Source organism: Rhipicephalus microplus, chromosome 3 (genome assembly GCF_043290135.1).
Source record: "Rhipicephalus microplus isolate Deutch F79 chromosome 3, USDA_Rmic, whole genome shotgun sequence".
NCBI lineage: Eukaryota > Metazoa > Arthropoda > Arachnida > Ixodida > Ixodidae > Rhipicephalus > Rhipicephalus microplus.
In genome coordinates, this window is record NC_134702.1 from 278,438,772 (window position 1) to 278,458,740 (window position 19,969).

The window sequence follows — 19,969 nt, forward strand, 5'->3', positions numbered from 1 at the left end:
CACAATATATGTTGTGTAGCTACAAAAACAGTGACACATGTAATGTGGTACTTGCAACGACCAATTATGAGGAATTGCAAACAGCTGTTCTAACAGAGAAGACTGCACCTTTGTTTGGCTTTCGTTCATGTACAGACATTGTGCAAATGGATTAAAATAAAGACAGCCAACTGAATTGCACAGATTTTGAGCTTGCTAATACATGGCCAAGGTAACTATTGAAGTCATTAGAAGCATAAAATCAGAACAGCCATACAGTTTGTGCCAATGCGAATTCAGTGCCATATAATTAAGCGAAACAATGAACAGCATCGCTCCAATATGACACACAGACAAATGCTGCCCTTTCAAAACTATTGAAGACCTAATGGCAATCTCAAAACACTTTTCAGCTACACCGAATAGCATTTGGCCAGTTCTTTACCGTAACAAAGTGACAACACTTTTGTCATTGACCTTTCATACAGTTGCAGCTTTGGGATGCCCCACGCACAGTAATAATGTATAGCTGAACTTTGCCAAAGCATAACCACGTGAAAGCTTTAAGCCAACATGACTAAATCCACGGAAACCTCGGAGCCCAGTGCAATTAGATTTTATATTGCATGATGTTTGAAACATCAACAGATGAGTTACATTGTGCTTGGACAAACAAGCATTTTTATAATAATAAATTTGAAAAGAATGCTCAGCTAGAAGCCATAACGAAAGCCACTATTCACAATAGATTAGGTGAAATTTGTGGTGTATCACCAGATGAGTACTGCTATTTAGAAAAGAGCCTTGCAGACTTGCCAATATTGTTTACACTTCATACTATATGAATAATATGACAGTAGCCTTACAAAAAATATTAGATTAGATAGTCAACGAGTATTACTCTGGCAATACTCAATTTGCTTTAAAGACCTGCCATACGGCCAAATTTCTAACTCAAACTGTTTCAGTGTGCTCTTCAGCTTACATAGGCAGTTCCAACTGAACAGCAGCAAACCTTGAACATATTTTGATAAAAGCACCAGATGACATAGGTACAAGGCGATGTTTGGCACCTTATGTAGCAGACACAAAAGTTTGTGTTTCCACATGCCAGTGCAGTTATTTTGATGGCAACACTGGAGGCCCAGACTCCAGTGCCCCCCTCCCCCCCCCCCATTCCAGTTTCAATGAGTGCCCTTTACTGCGATGGTATGATTTCAAACAGGTGTTTTGATGGCACTAGAATATTTATAAGTGCATATACACTCTAAATTTGAAAGTGTCACACATAAAAGCATACAGGGTTCATGCTCATTTACATGACAAAAGTTCAGTGGTGTTCAAAGACTTTCAAGGGTAATATAACTGGAGCAGACGCCAAAAACATGGCTTAATGACATTTTCTTTCCAGAGAACTAAGAAACTACGCAACAACTTGCTGCTTTTTCTGAATATCAATATCCACTACCTCCTGCGCCTCGACAGTCTTCCTATGGCTGTTTGACTTGACGATGCACGTCAAGTCGCTAATCATCTCCACCTTTTCTGCCCAAGAGTTTGCTGTAGCTTTTAGTTTCTTCTCTTTTGTACGACTTCCTCCTCAATGCAGCATTTCTTCTTCTGCCATTTTTGAGTTTACAGAAATGAACGGTGTTGGTTCCATGCAGAAGATACTGATGTTCTCAATTCCTTTGGGGCATATTACATATGCTCTCCCCCCCCCCCCAGCTACATTTACGGTATCACAATGTGCTGTGAAATGTGCGGTTTATTAATAATAAGGAAATTCGAGCACATTCAAGGATTTGCAAAAATTGCAGCACTTTCAAAGCCTTGAAAAAAAACTTTTCAAATTCAAAGGTTTTCAAGGACTCACATGAACATAAGCATCAGACATGTGCACCGTCAAAGATTTAAGCCTCACAAAAGCGTACTTACATGCTCTAGTAACCGCATTAACTGATAACGCCAGCTGTAAAGCAGCTAGTAAAAGTTTGGAAACCAGCTTGGATGCAAAACCTTTTTAATATTGGCAAGATGCTACAAAAATGTTCACCTAGACATGCCCCCAAGAACGGGTCTTTACAACTCACTGCCTTTCTTGTACATTCGCCACCGTTTATTTCAGCTACGAGAATGCAAAGATTTTACTAGTTTGAAGCAAAATGCTTCAGTACTGAAGCAACTCAAATTGATTTGCCTTTGCAAAAAGCAGTATGTAAAGGTAAATGGGCCATCTCAGTTTCAACTTTATTCTTCCTAAACTGTTCCATATTTTATTTTGACCTCTTGTGTGCTTAACAAGAATGCTTTTGGCTGTCACTTTTTTTATCTTTTAGCTTTGTTACTTTAAGGTATTTACATACTAATTTTTTTTAAACATGGGTACAAAATTAAAATCTACCTTCTCTCAACAATAAAACTGTATGACTGGGAAATGTTGCACACTGATTAAATATGACAATGCCAGTAATCCCTAGAAGATTCTTACATTTATTTCACAAGAAAACAGTGTCCCTGCTCGTGAAGTGCTACAAGACAAACTTACCAATTGTTTATTCTTGATTATAATTCACTTTCCCCACAATTTGATTCAGGTCGTTTGGAATGCATTTCAGTAAAATCCTACAGTAGCAGTGTAGTCAGTCGACAGTTTTCCAGAAAAGGTAAATGTAGTTTGAGTAATTTTCCAAGACTGATTGCAGGAAACAAAATTTTACTTTAAGAAAGCATGCGTTGATAGAGGTGACAACATAAAGCAATGTTTAAGCTACAAAAGCGTTCCTAGTGAGAAATGCCTGATCAAAACTTCCAAATATGGCAGAAATATTCAACCGCTTTAGCCATATTTGTAATAGAAAGAGATCCATGCAGAAGAAATGATGTAAAAGAAATTAAGAAACCCTCGTGACCATTTAAAAGGCCGGTCAAACTATGCACTCACAATAGATGAAAAAAAAAATTTGGGTCAATTACCCCACCGCATCCCCCTTGAAACAGACTACCCTTGTCACACGGGTAGTCTAACCACAGTTAAGCACGATGGCTGTTAAGTTTAACGCCTGTTGTATCTAGCCTCACAGCAACCCTAAGCACCGTTAATCCACTTACAACAGTTTTCGTAAACAGAGCTAGGCAATCCCTGTTAGTGCTGTTAAACTGACAGCTTGGCGGCCCCCATGTCAGATGCGAGTAGCTCCGCTCCCAGCGAAATATCATGCCAAAAGAGAGTCAACTGAATCGTTGCGACGACAGATGCATTGATATGCATTTGGCAAGCTAAAACATGTGTATAAGCACCACCAAGGAAGACTTCCCATTTTTAATTAGGCCTCCGCCTTCACAACACGGCAGCCACCGAGACGTGTAGCTAAGAGTCTCGGTAGCTATCGCATTGTTTCAAACCTGTAGCTAAACAAATAATTTTTGCACAGGATGGTGCAGTTCTTGAATTTGTGCAATCATTTGCTACTATTAGCACTATGCGTGCTAATAGTAGCAATAGTAACATCAGCCCTGTCTAAACTTGAAACAGTGTTCATTACATGTGAACAAGTTTGTCTGCGATGTAAACGTGTGGCAGTGCCTCTGTCTGGTTTACAGTAACTGTGCTTACGTCCGCTAACTGCAGTTTGGTATACCAGCTTACTGTGTGACAAGGGTATAACGTGCATTACATTTGCAAAGAATGCACATTAAATGATGCACTTTTCATTGTGTTGAGAGCCATCAACAAATTTTGGTTATGGCATTGACAGCAGCAATCTCCATGTGTGCAGCTATTTTTCATTCTGCCTTTATTGGCAATGTTCTGAAAAAAGTACAGCGGCAGAAGTTAGCGGCTTAGTGGAACTAATCACTACCTTAACATATCCGAGATTAGCTAGGTTAAATAAGGATCACCACACAAGCACACAAGACTGGATGAATGTGCACTACCCACAGTTCCCACTGCTGTGCATTCAGCACTGGGCTCGTTTCTCAAACACTGCAGACTTGCTGGAAAGTTGTGGCACATGCCAATTGTATTGGCGAACTAGTTAAAGAAATATGGGAAAGTTATAAAAGTTAGGGTGGGGGGTCAGCATTTCTGTAGATTTGATACGAGACATGATAGCGCAATTCAACATTTGCAGTTTATGCTAGAAATCATTGTAACCGCATTAAATTGGTTTCACTGGCTACACTCGCAAACTAATTGTGTCACCTTCCAAAATCTGTGAGGCCAAGTGCAGTCAAACGTGGGAAGAGCAAGTGAAATTTTTTTCATCTCCGACATTATGCACACATGGCTTTAAGGCTTGCCCATCAACCAGATCACACAGGTAGCAGCATGAAATCATTTTTTTAATGTTTATTTCCAATTATTTTCTACTTGTTTCATGCGTGCCCTGTTTGTCTATGATAGCACACCACTGCATCAAAATGGCATAGGAATGAAAGAAGCAACTGATTCAGAAGGGTATCACTGTGTAGGTGTTGAAAAAACAGCACTGCTAGAGCACAACTTTCACACGCAGAAAAGCCCTTTAACCAATGCCTGGCAGGACAGCAGCTGCTCGTCTAGATCTCACAAGCTTGGTCTTTTTATATTATGCATCACTGCACTAGGAAGCCATTTTGCAAATCTATAAATTACAAGACACCAAGGACGTAAGCAACCCAGTTTCACATTTAAGGACAGAGAGTTTCCTGCAGCATTGTGCACAGAGAAAACGGGTTCCTTAGAGGGGCAATGCAGTGCGCACGCAGTCACGCCATCGTGATCCACTTCTTGCAAGAAAACTTGGCCCAAAACATGACTGCGACAGATAAATTTTTGAGCAGTCCCTCCATTCCACTATAAAAAAAAATGTGCAAGTGGTGCACGACACACACACACACAAACCAAAAGCATTGGCTGACCTCCGTGAGCTGCCAGCAATAGTGTTCACGTGTTTTGGTGCATGCTAAACCGCTACGACAGATCCAGTACACAATGCCCACTCTTCTATTGAAACCTTTTTTTCCCTTTCTCTGGCGGTAGTTGCAAAATTCTCTCTGCCCAGTGTGCTTGTGGAAGAAGCAGCTGCCCGCTAGGGTGGGTCACAAACGCTACCACAACAGTCCCAAACAAAACTGTCTGGAGGAGAGACTAGATGGGAAAAGCTGCACACACACGCACACACAAGAGGAGGAGCAGGGCGGCTGGCCTCTCGCTTTTTTATTGGAGTAGCTGACAGCAGGCCCATCGACGGCGGCAAAGGAATGTGTCTGGCTGAGGGGTCCCGGAGCGTTGTGGCAAGCCACTGCGGACACCCAATTTTTTTTTATCTCGTTTTGCTCACTTAGTCTTATCTGTCTTCACTAGAGGTCCTCAACTCGCAAACAACAACAACAGTGACTCGAAATGATGAACCGGCAGCAGCTTTTCACTCTTCACCCTTGGTGCCTCGAACTGTGCCTTTCTTGCGTTGCTGCAAGGATTAGAAACACCACCGGTGACAATTATTATCAACGCAACTACAGGTCCTTCTTTTGAACACACACTTAGTTTTCAAGGTCCAACAACAAAGTTCACACATACTACTAACAGCTCACGGCTGGCTGTGTGTCGTTGATATAAAATTAACATGAACTCTGTACAGATGCATACCTGTCAAGTTTAAGAAACCTGGATCCAGAAGGTTTCTGCCCGTAAAAAGGAGAAGGAGGGGGGGGGGACAGTAAGTGCGCCAAATTACTTCATGCCTTGCCTTCCCCTTTTTAGCACAAAAACCATCCAAGACCCACGGGAAGGGGGGAGGAGGGGTCATACTGCAGAGCCCTTTCCCAAATAGCGTACACATTGGCACTGCAGTGCAGTATATCATAGAGTAACACACAAATTGCACGAGTGGTCACTCCGACAAAAATCGGCGGAGCTACACAGCTTCACGTCTGCCATAAGAAGGCAATGCATCCTTCACTGCCTTCAAGAATACGCGCGTACTAATTATTCACTAAAGTACCTTTTTTAGAGCATTATACGTTTACGTGTCGTGACTGCAATTGTGGCTTTCACTGGCTCACATTGCGGCTCTGAATCTCTTTATCGCCTGCGATTGGGCAGTTCGATATCGTCAGACAGGATCCGGCGCGAATCGAACGCAAGAGAAGTGCAGGTTGTGTTGATGCTGTGGCACTGTTATCATGCTCTGTGTTCAAGAGGATTTATGGCAGCGAAGACATACTGACAGCAACAGGAAGACGTGATAAAAGATGTGCGATAAGCCCGGTGCCTGCCGTGGTTTTTGCTTGTTTCGTCTGCCTCTCAGCTTGGCTGCTGCTAGGTACGAACGCCATCATGTCTTTGTAAAGTGCATATTTCATTCGTGATTGAAGCCTTGAACTAACATTCATTGCATAGATGCTAGACTGCCCAGACGGCGCTGCGAAAAATGCAGCCACCAGCACCCCCATCGCCGCCTTAGCCATAAATGGGTAGTTTTGAAGAGAGCTGTCCGCATGCGAACTTGCCTAGGCCCCCGTCTTTTGTTGGTCTTGAGGCCCGGTTTCCTGAAAATCAAGGACCTCGCAAACTTTTTCCTTCAATCCAATCTCGCTTCAGGAAAGTAGGAAGCTCACCAAAACAAACTGTGGGTACAATGCAAACGATGTTTCAGTTATTTCAGCGTATTGCAACTGGCAATTTGGAGGGACTGTTTATCGCTCGAAAAAATTTTTCCAATTTTGGCGCAAATGAAAAGAATATTCATCACATCAGCCGCAAGCAACATGCTTTCATGCCAGAAAAAAGGAATTACACTTTTAACTTGATGTTGAAAGTTGATTAAAAGTTCCCTCTAGCATCACCCAACAGGAAATGTGATGAATTGTGACAGTATAGGTAGGACAAGAAATCCTTGCAAGTAGACTTAGTTTGCTTAAAAACAAACAAGTATAACTAGTAATTGTACTAATTATGCACTTGAGGCAGCTTTAGGTTGCGCCAGAGTCTATTTGTGTCTTTTTTTTCTCTCACACGTTCAAATAGGCACCCGCTGGCGCTGCCGGTGGTGTGTTCGCTTGCCTGCAAACCACAGAGAAACGTGAGCACGGCGTCCGCCGCCGCTCATGAGAACAAAAAAAAAAGTGTGTGCGTTCCTAAAGCAACCACTAAGGCATTTGTTTTATTAATAAACAAAACTTGATTATGCTTGCAAAAACTGCACGCAGTTTCAGTTTTTACCAGCACGGGCCAAGGTTGTGGATATTTATCTCACTGCTCCAAAGAGATGGAACACGGACATAAAAATTCAGTTTTAGAAATTTCTACGCACTTTCTAGAGAAACTGCTGCAAGGTTAAGACACTTCACAGGGTACCCTTTTTGTTGCAACACAGAACAAGAGAGCAATGATAGATGGTAAAGCGCAAGCGAGCATCGTATGACATCAAGTTCAAGGAAAACACTTCGACGTGCGATCTCTAGTGCCTAAATACGTTAAACTTGGGCATACTCATGATGAGAAAAAGATGAAGTGCATACACGAGCAATCTATCCCATGATCTGTGGTATAAAGCTCAATTTATCCGGCTCGAATGGCCCTGAGGATTTTTTTTTTTGTGCTGCATTCTCTCTCGCTTCCTGTGTTAAACTGTTTTATTACATATGCTAGAATGCTCTGCTGACAGTTGTCTTCCATTTGTATATACTGCAAATGAGCATACACGTGTGTCCACTTGCTCGATGTACAACGAAAGGCAAAACAGAGGCCTCCGAGATAGCTTGGGCAATCGCGGAGACCAACGGCAAGAAAAACCAGACTGTTGTTGCAATCATTTTGCAATTCACCAGTATGACGCATGTGTTCACATTTACTAGTTAAAGCCGAAACTTAAAGCCTTCGAAGCCCTACGTGCATAATGCTATGCAGCTGGCAACAACTTCAGATTATCAGTGTGCAATGTTTATTGCGTGCACCGGTGTACAATGTTTATTGGGTGCGCCGGCACGCAATAAACTGTTGCACGGCACGTTTACTGTTGCACGGCATGCACCGCAATCAGAGGCTTTGCTAAACATCATAATCGAATTAGTTACCACGGTTGCTCATCAAGGCTACTCAAAACAATAACAGCAGACCTACATTATCACACCTTCTCATGCGACTGGCTGTGGAGATAGCGAGTCATTTGCTAACTTAAAATGTTTGCAACAGATTGTATCCAGCGCTCTTGCCATTCTGCTTTGCAAAAGGTAGAGAAATCAGTAAAACTAAAATCCTTTACTTCCGTAACGATCCACAATGCAACAGTAGCATTGACTGAAGTTTTTTCGTAGAGCATGGAGCTGTTGCGTCCGTTATTGTTTTCGCCGTCATTCTGGTGAGTGAACCAGCAAGCACTACAGGCGGTTCAGTGAGACGTCCGACTAGCGGAGAGAATCGCATAGCGTTTTCCGAGTTTTCAGTGCAGAAACATACCTAATATTTCACTCAATCGTTGTTTTGCACGCTGTAGTTGCACCTGTTTCAACATCAGACTGTGCAAGAAAACTGGGCTTTGCGCTATAACTGCGTCGATAGGTGGCGCTGCGTGTCCGCAAAACTCTAGCCTGACGTCTATTGTGCTGTTCGGTGCAGAGCGCTTTTCTGTGCTCGACTTATGATTTTCATAGATTGCATCACGTGGGAAAAAAAATGTTTCTTGGCTGAAAAAACTGAGTCGCCGCTTGCGTTGTAAGGTTTTCTTCTTGCCGGTGCATGTATTTCAATGCCGCGAATGTGTGAGAGATTGTGTGATTGATTTGTGGGGTTTAACGTCCCAAAACCACCATATGATTATGAGAGACGCCGTAGTGGAGGGCTCCGGAAATTTTGACTACCTGGGGTTCTTTAACGTGCACCCAAATCTGAGTACACGGGCCTACAACATTTCCGCCTCCATCGGAAATGCAGCCGCCACAGCCGGGATTTGATCACGCGACCTGCGGGTCAGCAGCCGAGTACCTTAGCCACTAGACCACCGTGGCGGGGCGTGAGATTGTGTGAAAAGTGCAGTTATGCTTAGTATCGTTATCAGTGGCATTTGCAAATTGCTTGAAGCGCATGTAACAAGCGCAATAAAAAAGAAGTGGCACATCTAAAAAAATTTAAGCAAAGCTGCATGATCTTCCCAATAAATCTCCTGCCTCGTTAACAGCTTGCATTGCACCTACTTCCAGCTGTTTTTCATGGAAGAGTGATGCTAGTTGCTTAGGAGAAGATGTGTCATGGTAAGAAAGAAAAGGTAGCCAACATTTTTTTTTTCCTCCAGGATATATCAAACTCTGATACATTGAATTATTGGCTATATCAAACAGTCGAGAAATTTTGAAATTCCCATGCAAAGGTATGGGACTGGTGCACCTGTATATCGAACTCCCGCACAACAAGACATCCGCTATATCAAACGCTGGGCCGCGCCGAAGGCCATAAAGTGCCACTTTCCTAGAAAATATTGATCAATTTTCGACCGCTTTCTAATAACTTATGATCTCTGAGTGGGCAGGTGACGAAAAGACTAATTCTATCGCGCTGATCTGGTTCGCTGCGCAGTGCTTGCGAGTGCACCGCTATGTTTGATGTGCGATCTACAGGTCTTAACGCACGAGCATAGCGTTTTTCACAAAAACAGATTGCCGATGACACCAGATGAGAATGCGAAGCGACTCTGCGATCTCGTTGCATCGTTCGCATTCCCTTCCTTGTTTGTTAGTGCACAATGGCACACGAGCCTGAAAAGCATAGCCTTTGAGATGTGCAACCTCGTGAAGTATTTATGGTGTTTTCGGTTTTAAAACGCACCACCTCTTGGAGTCTATGCTTTTTCTACCTTTTCGCATCAATGCAGCTAAAAGCAGCAGCTGCCAGCTACAAAGGCACAAGTGACATCGCTATCACCAACACATCAACTGTGGAAACTCGACGTTGTCTTTTGCCCTTTCTGGATTTGTTAACTTCTCGCCTCGTTCCTGCAAAAAGACTAATTCTATCGCGCTGATCTGGTTTGCTGCGCAGCGCTTGCGAGTGCACTGGTATGTTTGATGTGCGATCTACAGGTCTTAACGCGCGAGCATAGCGTTTTTCACAAAAAGATTGCTGATGACACCAGATGAGAATGCGAAGCGACTCTGCGATCTCGTTGCATCGTTCGCATTCCCTTCTTTGTTTGTTAGTGCACAATGGCACACGAGCCTGAAAAGCATGGCCTTTGAGATGTGCAACCTCGTGAAGTATTTATGGTGTTTTCGGAATACTCATTCAGGAGTTGAACTGAACGTTGACCCTCACGTAGCAATAAAAAGTATGACTGGTGATTAGAGCGACGTCAAGTAAAGCACAGTCAAACTTTTCTTGCGGGACAGGTGACTACTTCGGGTGGGCGTTTCCAACCACCATCTTGGACAGAGAGCGACTTATCAGTGCAGATGACGTAACTGTTTCTGACTGCATTGATGACGAGATCATGGCTACCGTGTCCAAAGCCACGGAAGTGTACCCGTGGGGTTGTGACCATGCCAATGCCATCGCTGCCACCGCTAACCCACCTTTTGCCACGTTACAAAGCTTGCATCGGTGTTCCGCGTCAATCAACATTGTTGAGACCGAAGGAGCTGAATTCGTTTATTTGAAGTTTCAATGATAATGAGAATGACTGCAACTTAACAGCAAGCAAGAAGCAAGACAAATTTACGGACTGTTTTCATGCGAAAGAAAGTGTAGTAACTTGCAGTTCACGCTTTGTTCATTATACAGTGAGCGAATTGTTATGTTAGTGCTTGTAACGTTTTCCCACGCCTGAAATGCTTCAATTTAGGCCTTTAATACACGTATTTTGTATTTCGAATTATCGATATATCAAAATATTTCACGATCCCCTTCGAGTTTGATATACCCGGGATGGACTGCAATGAACTAGAAGTGTAGCTGTGAGTGCACGTCCACCGCACCATAACTTTCGCGGAACGAATGACTGACGTGTGCGCAAGCTTAAAAAAAAAAAAAAAACTCCACTGCGTCATCCACTTTTTACGAGATTCCACACAGCATTCCTACCATCAGGAGAAAAGGTAAAAATTTGGGAGTCTTCTGGACAATTAGGCAAAGTTGGCAGGTATGTATTACCCTCATATCAATTTTTTTTTAAGCATAAAAGCTGGTTATACCAACTTATACAATCTAAGTACAAAAAATTTTAAAATGCAACATGTTTTACAGGCTATCACTTGCATCCTACCAATAGTAAAATCCTGGTACTATTCGAAGTTGTTTTCGCTTCCTTTGACCTAAAGAAGGGCACTGGTACAAGCCCTGTTTCACATTTTAAAAAGCAATCAGCAGGTAAGTTAGTACTTCATGACAAATATGTAGATGTTCCTTTTATAACATGTGATTATTTTTAGTTGAATTTAATGCAGAATTATTTGACCAAAATCACTATTGCCTTTGAACTTATATTTCACTGTTTATGCAAGCCTGAGAAAATTGTTTGGGACATCTGAATTCTGGCTTATTGGATAGTGGATTTCGGCTGAGCAATTTTACGAATTCGTATTAGATCACAGAGATACTACAGTACATTTACATCCATGCCTCCAAAATGATATGCAAAAAGCCTGGATCAGATTGTGTTGGAGTTTGTCAATACAGTTACATGCCCAGGAAATATTTTTTCAGGGGGATGGTCCTGCCAACTGTAAGAAACGGTCGAACTTTGGGAGACTTGGCAGGAATGCAGATGACTAAAACAAAAGTGCAGCACCTATTGCTATAGCCATGTATACAAGGCGTGGGAGGGCCTGGCGAAGCCAGCTTTGCTGTGAGCCAGCCTCACTGCAACCTCAAAAACCTTTGATTACTGCTGCAATTCTGTCATCCCTTTAGTTTTTCATGTTACCACTGACACTGGCATAAGTATATCAGCAGAAACATTTTCTCTACATAGCACTCCGTCACCTTGAGGGTCCACCTATGACAGCCATTCCATTAAGGCCACTGTGGTGGGATGCATGAACCTGCTCTTCGTGTTTATTGAAAATTTTTCACAGACGAGGCCCAGCAAACCAACCAAATTCTTCACATACACAGAAATGTTGTTCAACCTCTTTTGCTAGATTTAAAATTATTACTTAGATACAATTTCCCATATGCCTTACAATTTATAGAAAATCAAACACCCACCGTTCCACAGGAGGCCATTTGGTCGGCCATATATTACGTGCCCCAGTGGAATAAAGCAGCTGATAGTCGGCGCTCACCTGTGTGATGTCTTTTCTATGGAGGGCGCTTGGTGTTATTTAGTTCACTGTTATTTTAGTTCAGGAATATTTACTAACCAGGCCCAAATTATAGTGATGCTCGAAGAATGTTTACTGAACACTCTACCGTCTTTTCTATCTCCAATTCATGCACTGTTACGCTGCACCTAAACTTAGTCCTTATGATGTGGATGTGCCTTTCATGAACAAGACATGGCAAACATGAAAGGAAGATGACAGCCCATAGAAAAATCAATCCTTCATGTAATCTTAAATTTCTTACCTAAACCCATCAACTATAACTTAGTTACTATAATTGCCATCTTATTGCCCGACTCCCTTCAGCCTCAAGTTCTACTCAATTTATTCAATTGCCCTTGTTTGGTAAAAACTATAAATGTAAATGCTATTAGCTACTTATAAGCGCCTTTATCACCACAGTGACAGGCTTATGAATTTGTGCTAGTCTGATGGCACTACATGGAGCTCGCAATGCATGGAGCTCGCACTACATGGAACTAGCACAATAGAAAGCCCTTTGATAGCTCAACTGAAGGATTGCGTGCTATCACAATTCACTATTCAGTATTACAAGCAGGCATTCTCACATTAACACGCATACTTTTCTTTTTTCGTGGTGACCACATTTCCCTGCCTAAAACTGATCTGCCATCACTTACTGTACGGTGTGCCTGAGTGTTTCTTGTAAATGTTGTGAGAATGTACGCACGACGCATACAGATGACGAGTACATTCTGAAACATGCAAGCACCACGGATAATGCTGGAATGTCTGCACGTACGAAAGCCGTGGAACAATATAGTTACATAGTTTAGTTGGTATTTTATGATTAAGGGAGGAGGCTACCATGGAAGGGCGTTTTTGTTTGTTGAGATATACCAATCAAGTTTTCAGGGTAGGCTAATAAAGCCATTTGAATAACCACAACATTTCATGCATTTAAGTTCACTGGTTCCCAAGTTACAGCCATTTATTAGGCTAGTCGACATAGGTTTCTTAGTCGGGCTCTTGTGAATTTATGTTCTAGCACTGTAATAATTCACTGTGATGAATCTTGGATGGGTGCTTTACATGAGGACAGAGCTCTTTTATTCAATTTCCTTGCTGAAAATTTCTGGCAGAGCAACAGATTTGGTGTTTGCCATTGAGATTTTATCAACAAAATTTTAATTAATTATTACAGACGCAATAAATTTTAAAATGGCTCTGTCACTGTGTGGGCTATTTATCAGGGTACATAATAAAACAAATCTGATAGAAATCCGATAAACGGTTGCAGAGATATCACCAGACAAAAACAGCCCCACTGGCCAAAAAGTTCTGAGAAAATGGGCTTTGAAAGTTTCGAGCACACATTTTGGTCTAAAATTATCCTGCAAAGTAGCAAGAAATGTTCTTCAGCACTCTTTTCGTTTTCTGCTTTTCCTCCTTGTGTTGCAGCAGTTCCTGAGCCTTTTTCACACGAAAAGGTTCTTTCTCCGCTGCCCGTTGGTTGCCGGCATAGCGCCAAGCTTTGTTTGCAAAGCAACACATTCGCTATCCTTCGCGGCTAACTGCTCACATGTCCAAAAGCATGTTGACAAATGCACAGTCGACGACACGGTCGCACTGTTCGGGGCCGTAATCACTGCAGTTAGCAAGCGCAACTCATCAGGCGCACTTGAGCACGAAACACCAACACCAGCCTCACTTGTGACGATGAAGCGTTGCGCCGATGGTGTAGCAATCTTGACGTCGCGATAAGCATCAATACAGTCAACGTCTTGAAGAGACGAAGGAGAAGCTGCTCAGCATCGATGAGACTGTCGCCCACGCGTTGGCGTGTGTACGAGCCTCACCATGCGTACGAGCTTCATGGAACGCTTTCTTGAACAGAATACGTGCCGAGTCCGAAACTTTGCCCTGCCCATCGTTAGTGCCAGAACAACAATCAACGTCTTGTGAACATGGCAAAAGATCATCTCATGAAGCCGGTGAAAGATTGAAAAGCACGTGTGAGAACCGAGCGGAATGATGGCAAACGGGACACACAAAGCACACCCAGCGAACACCGGCGCTTACAAGGCCGCGCCGAAGCTGACGGCGAGCCGGGGAAACACATGGGTCATCGCACCCAGCAGCCAATAAGAGCTGCGTGATCGCCCACTCCCTCAAAAGGCGCGCGCTTCCTCCAATCGCAGCTTCGCATCCGAGCCGCAGGAGGGTTCAAAACTTCGAGAGCGCCCCAATCATAAGTGATTCCTGCCTTGGCCACAACACTGCTGCTGCCGCGGGTGTCGATAAAAAAACAGGAAAAATTCACAAGCAAAACAAGACCAAGATGGCAATGCTGGGCCGCATGGTAGGGAAATAGCAAATGCACAAAGTTCGGGTATCTTCAGCGCTCGCTGGCCACTCGCCAGCTGCTGCGGCCCGTTATATAATATATTGGACGTACTATCGCGATGATTCTAACATTGATATTTACAGCACTGATAGTTTATAAGACATGCTACCCGAATATGTAATTTTCAAAAAATTTACTTGTTGCGCTTTTTCGGTTTGAGCTCGTATTTTTTGTTTGTTTTTCTGGTGCTGTGGATTGCACTGATATCAGTGCGCGATTGGCACCGTCAAAATAGAAGCTGTTATAATTTTATTTCGCCAAAATAACTACATTAATCTCGGATTATGGCGACACACATCAGCTCTTTGTTATGGGATGTCATGCGACGTAATGACAAAGACCATTTGCTTTTCATTGGCTTGACGTGGCGAGTAGCACGCAATATTCATATGGTCGTAGAGGCCATACAAGTGAATACGAATACATTGATTGATTGGTTGATATGTGGGGTTTAATGCCCAAAACCACCATATGATTATGAGACGCCGTAGTGGTGGGCTCCGGAAATTTCGACCACCTGGGGTTCTTTAACGTGCACCCACATCTGAGCACACGGGCCTACAACATTTCTGCATTCATCGAAAATGCAGCCGCCACAGCCGGGATTCGATCCCGCGACCTGCGGGTCAGCAGCCGAGTACCTTAGCCACTAGACCACCGCGGCGGGGCATGAATACGAATACACAGATTCGAATATCAAATAATAAAGAGGTATAATTTTTTTTTTTCGAGCAGATTCTGGAGCAGAAAAAAATGGTGCTATGGAGCAGGCTCAAGCGTATTCGGAGCAGAAAAAAATGCTATAGCTCAGGGTTGCTATCGGTGGTTTCGGAGCAGATGCATGTTCTTATCGCCTACTGAAGTTTGAAACTTCACTTAAGCATCTAATAAATATTTATATTATTAAACATGCCGTACACTAGTATGCAGCTAGTATAAAAGCAGTATAATTGGCGTAAATGATGGTTGGGGGGGGGGGGGGGTCAGGAAAGTCTGGACTTTTCTGGTGTTCTGGCTGGGAAGGACACCCCTTGGTTGTTTCACATGAGATTTTGTTTTAGCATGTGAGATAATTCAGTTAACAGTTAAGTATAGAGTAATCAACTTTTTAAAATGCTTTTTATCTTGATGTGTATCTGTGTTAAATGCCATTAAGCTGTGCGAACACTATCAGTTTTGACTCGGAAGACCCTCGATTTTATAGTTTTCTTTTTATTTTTTACCTTGTTTACACCGGTCAAGCCACTAAGGGAAATTGATTAATATGTGGGGTTTAATATCCCGAAACCACCATATGATTATGAGAGACTCTGTAGTGCAGGGCTCCGGAAATTTCGACCATCTGGGGTTCTTTATGTGCACCCAAATCTGTGCACACGGGCCTACAACATTTCCGCCTCCACCGGAAATGCAGCCGCCGCAGCCTGGATTCAATCTCGCGACCTGTGGGGCGCATTTTTTAACTACACAGCAATACTCGTCATCACGCTTTTATTGCCTTTCTAGAGGACCGCGCTCGCCATTTTCTGATCAAGAATGCTGTGTTGCCCTGATAGCTGCACAATCGTGACCGAGCTCGATGTATGGGGCAGGCAGAGATAGCGTGATGTAAGAAAACGAGATATATTATTACTGATGTGCAATAGAAAGATGCCCCAAATATGCCTTTTTGTCAGCGGAGCCACAACTACCGGCGGCAAGGGCACTATTTTTCCACATCGCGACCTTCTTCGGTGCTCTGGCTGCCGACGCCAGTAAACCAACGTTGGCAAAAGAGCGAGATCACAGCAACTGTATAGCAAAAGCTTGATTGCAGGAGACGTTGCTGCGCGAGTGCGATACGTGTACGACGGATTTTCAAAGGCGCTGTCGGGAATGCAGCGGAACTACACATTAATCCGTCCGTTATCTTACGTGCGCCGCCGTAAGCATTGGAAAACCATATGTGATGACGCCATTGTAACGTTGCTGAAAGTGCATGGCCTATTCTATATTTACCATTGAGAAGAAACACACTCAAGCTCATTTACATGACCATATCCACTACCAAGAAATAATTCCGGAACTATGAAGAGAGTATACATGCTAAAGTAGCGGCACAGCTGACTGCAACTCGTCACGCTTCGACATGTTCGTGTACGTTTGTACAGCGATCCATTAGCGAACATGTCGAAGCGTGTCGAAACTGCGGCTATACATGAAACACATTACCATCATACGTCAAGCTGAGCATGCCCCCCAGCCAGTTGCGTGCAGTGTATCGCCTACTAAGCGCACTCCATGAGCGCAACAGCCTTGCGTGCATTTGCCCCTGCGTATAGATTTTTTTTTTTCTTCATGTTCACTTAACACGGGAACAAGCAAAGGTGTGAAAACTATTTTGCTTAACCAGCGCGGCAGCAGCGAGTTGCCTTCGTTTCCACAAGCGAAATGCACCTGCGATCCATGCAGAAGGGCGCGGCAGCGGACGGCGTTCGACGGCAGCAAACAGCACTAAAACCGGCAAACTCCACGTACTGTCGTGCCGGCAGTACATAATTTAGATTGATTGCAATGTATATAGTAGCTAGATTTGTCGCGATGATGTGACACCGTATTCATCGGTAGCCGTCATCACGCTCCCGGGAATTTCCATGCAGGCATTACCGCCCTTGTGCTGAAGTCGAAATAATCACTGCACGATCTACTGAGGTTCTTATCGCAAATGTGCAAAATTGTAAGTTCATCACGGTGACACATGCGAACAAACATTCGTGAACATCGAATATTCGAAAATTTTGAATATGTGGTTATCTAATCGAATACAAATATTACAAATGCAATGTTTGACAAATATTTGAAACTATCGAATATCCACACACCCCTAGCAGAAACCCTTTTTATACGTTCCCAGAAAGAAATCCCCCTTTCTAAATCCGTTTTTTAAATGATGTATTTTTAGAACAGTGAACAAGACAATCTGCGAAAGAGGCTATGGTATGCCAGCAACTAAAGGTGGAAATGTATGCCATGTTTTTAGCAAGCCAAAAATGGGACTTGTGGCGGACACCGGCATTGCTGTAGAACACGTCTTGCATGCAAGCAGAGAAGTGACTCCACCCAAACGTATGTATGAACCTTACACTGTGTGACCGTGGGAGCGTCTGCTACCAGACGCACGTGGTTCGTTGTAACCACGCTAACAACGCCGTCGAAAAGAGCAGTAGCGAGGTATTGTGCGGAGGCCACCACAAGGCGACATTTCCCGTATATCTTTACGAGACGTGCTACGATTGACAGTGGTCTTTGACGCTAGAAAGGGTGTGAAATGTAAAGGAGAGCGCTGCTTATCATCGTCTACTGGAGTTTTGAACTTTGAGGACCCATATCGTTGCTTTTCGTGCACCAATTTCCATCATTCTTGTTGCATTCGTCTCTGCGATCATTGCTACACGTTTTCCAGTGCTTTAATTAAGGCTTTCGCAAAAGTATCGCAGGCCCTTTTAACTAGAGTAAATCTTTGAATGCGAATAACCGACACAGGCCAAGAAACAAACGCACACCGCAAGTTCGCTGGTGTGTGTGCTCTGGTGTGTTCTTTCTCTATTTTGGTCCCACATTGTTTTTTTGCGTTTAGAGATTTTACTTTACCATTAAAGCTATGGATCTGCCTGGTGATTACCAACGGCCAATTAACGTGCTTGCTTTATACTGCATAGTGCAGCTACGAACACTGTACTACAAGTGCTGCTAGGTCTGACCAATAACAAGTAGCTGACTTGTGTGACAACTATAGTACACGACATTATCATATAAACACCTTAACGGACACTAAAGGCAAATAACAATTTACTGTATTTACTCGCATAATAGACGCGCCTCCAGATTGGTCGCGGGAAATCAGATTTTTATTTCCTCGCGTAATAGGTGCACCCCGAACTTGGCTGTGATCAGTAAATTCACTGCCCTCTTACATTAACTGAAACGAGAGAAGAAAAAAAGACCGCTGCACCAGCTCCGTGGGCTTGCCGAGAGAGGAAGAAAGGCGGTTGCCTGGGTGTCGAAGTAATCTTTGCACCAATGCGCGGGCATAGCTGCAGCCACTAGCCGGCCGCGCGCGCTCCGTATGGAACGGCAATCTCGTCTTTGTCAAGTTTGCATCGAGTTTCCAGCTGGAAAAAACGTCATCGTTATTGCGTTTGATACCTCATCTGCAAACTTAAAAGCTTTTAGACTTCCCAAAGTGAATCTTTTGAATTCTCTGCTACTATGCGGACTTGCAAAAGCTCGGTGGACACTTGTAGCCGTTTATTTCCTGCCCGCGAACCTGAACATCGTATCACGCACACTGCTCTAGAAGCAGTGCTTGAGTGCGATCTTTTTGATGCCCGATCTTCATGTTATTTTATAAAAACTTCCCACTACAACATGCCAAACCATAGGTTAGGCCTAATCGTTGTTTGTGCTTTCGGTGGCAGTCGCGGGCGATCATATTGCAGGTGTTTGAAATCAACGCAACTTTTTTCGTTGGCTCCACTTAAAGGAAAAGGCTTGAGTGGCACTTGCAACACTCGAATGGTTGTTCACAATTTGATTATGATGCCTAGAATATGGGGCGTGAGTTCGTGAAATCGAAGGATCGGTACCATTCAACGCTCAAATAGTCTATGTGAATTGAAACCTAACTGGCAAAATTCTGCGATGGCGCTTACATTTAGTTTTTTTTTCTGCATTCATTTTGTTGGCAACACGGGTCTTCCATGCTATCTTTTTGAAATTTCAATGCATCGCCTGCATTGATTCTCGGACATGCGAGACTGCATGCTCAATACGTTTTCTGCCAGTGTAGCCTATGTGGAAAGAAGGTTGTTTCGGTTGTAGCGCGGATCTTCGAGCCTTTGGCGACGTATATGTTATCAGCGGTTTATGCTGTAGTCAGAAATTAAGTTTTCGGAAATTTTACCCAAACTTAGAGCCAGATTTTCAGGAAAAGAGGTTCACCTATTATGCTAGTAAATACAGTATTCCCGAGTGAAAGCTCAATTAATGACCTCTAAAACAATGTTATTATCAACAGCAGTGCTCCTTTTACCGAGAAATTGAGGTAAATCAAGAAAACACATGCACCATGAGCAAGACATTCACAAAATGATCCCGATGACGTCAGACTCGCCGCTTACAATAATCAGTGGTAGTCAAACTCACTGCACTAAACAAGGAAGTTTCTGTCTATCAAGAGACGTAATTAAAATGCTGCTTGTTCATTTCTGTTTGATTCATGAAAAAAAACCACCGAACGTTAGTATGGGGAATGGCATGAGTGGTTCAAAAGTTCAATTTTCA

The 19,969-nt window shown here is 43.3% G+C and overlaps 1 protein-coding gene across 8 annotated transcripts in view; it reads right to left on the reverse strand.

Annotated features, from left to right (window-relative positions):
* Window positions 1–4,318: 4,318 nt before the first annotated feature.
* vib (phosphatidylinositol transfer protein vib) overlaps window positions 4,319–19,969 on the reverse strand; it is a 126,608-nt gene continuing 110,957 nt past the window's right edge. For all 8 annotated transcript variants that reach the window (XM_075891032.1, XM_075891033.1, XM_037419398.2 and 5 more), the window contains one exon: window positions 4,319–5,435. In XM_075891032.1, the coding sequence (XP_075747147.1) occupies window positions 5,391–5,435 (45 nt within the window). In that variant the 3' untranslated portion in view covers window positions 4,319–5,390. The remainder of the gene's footprint in view (window positions 5,436–19,969) is intronic.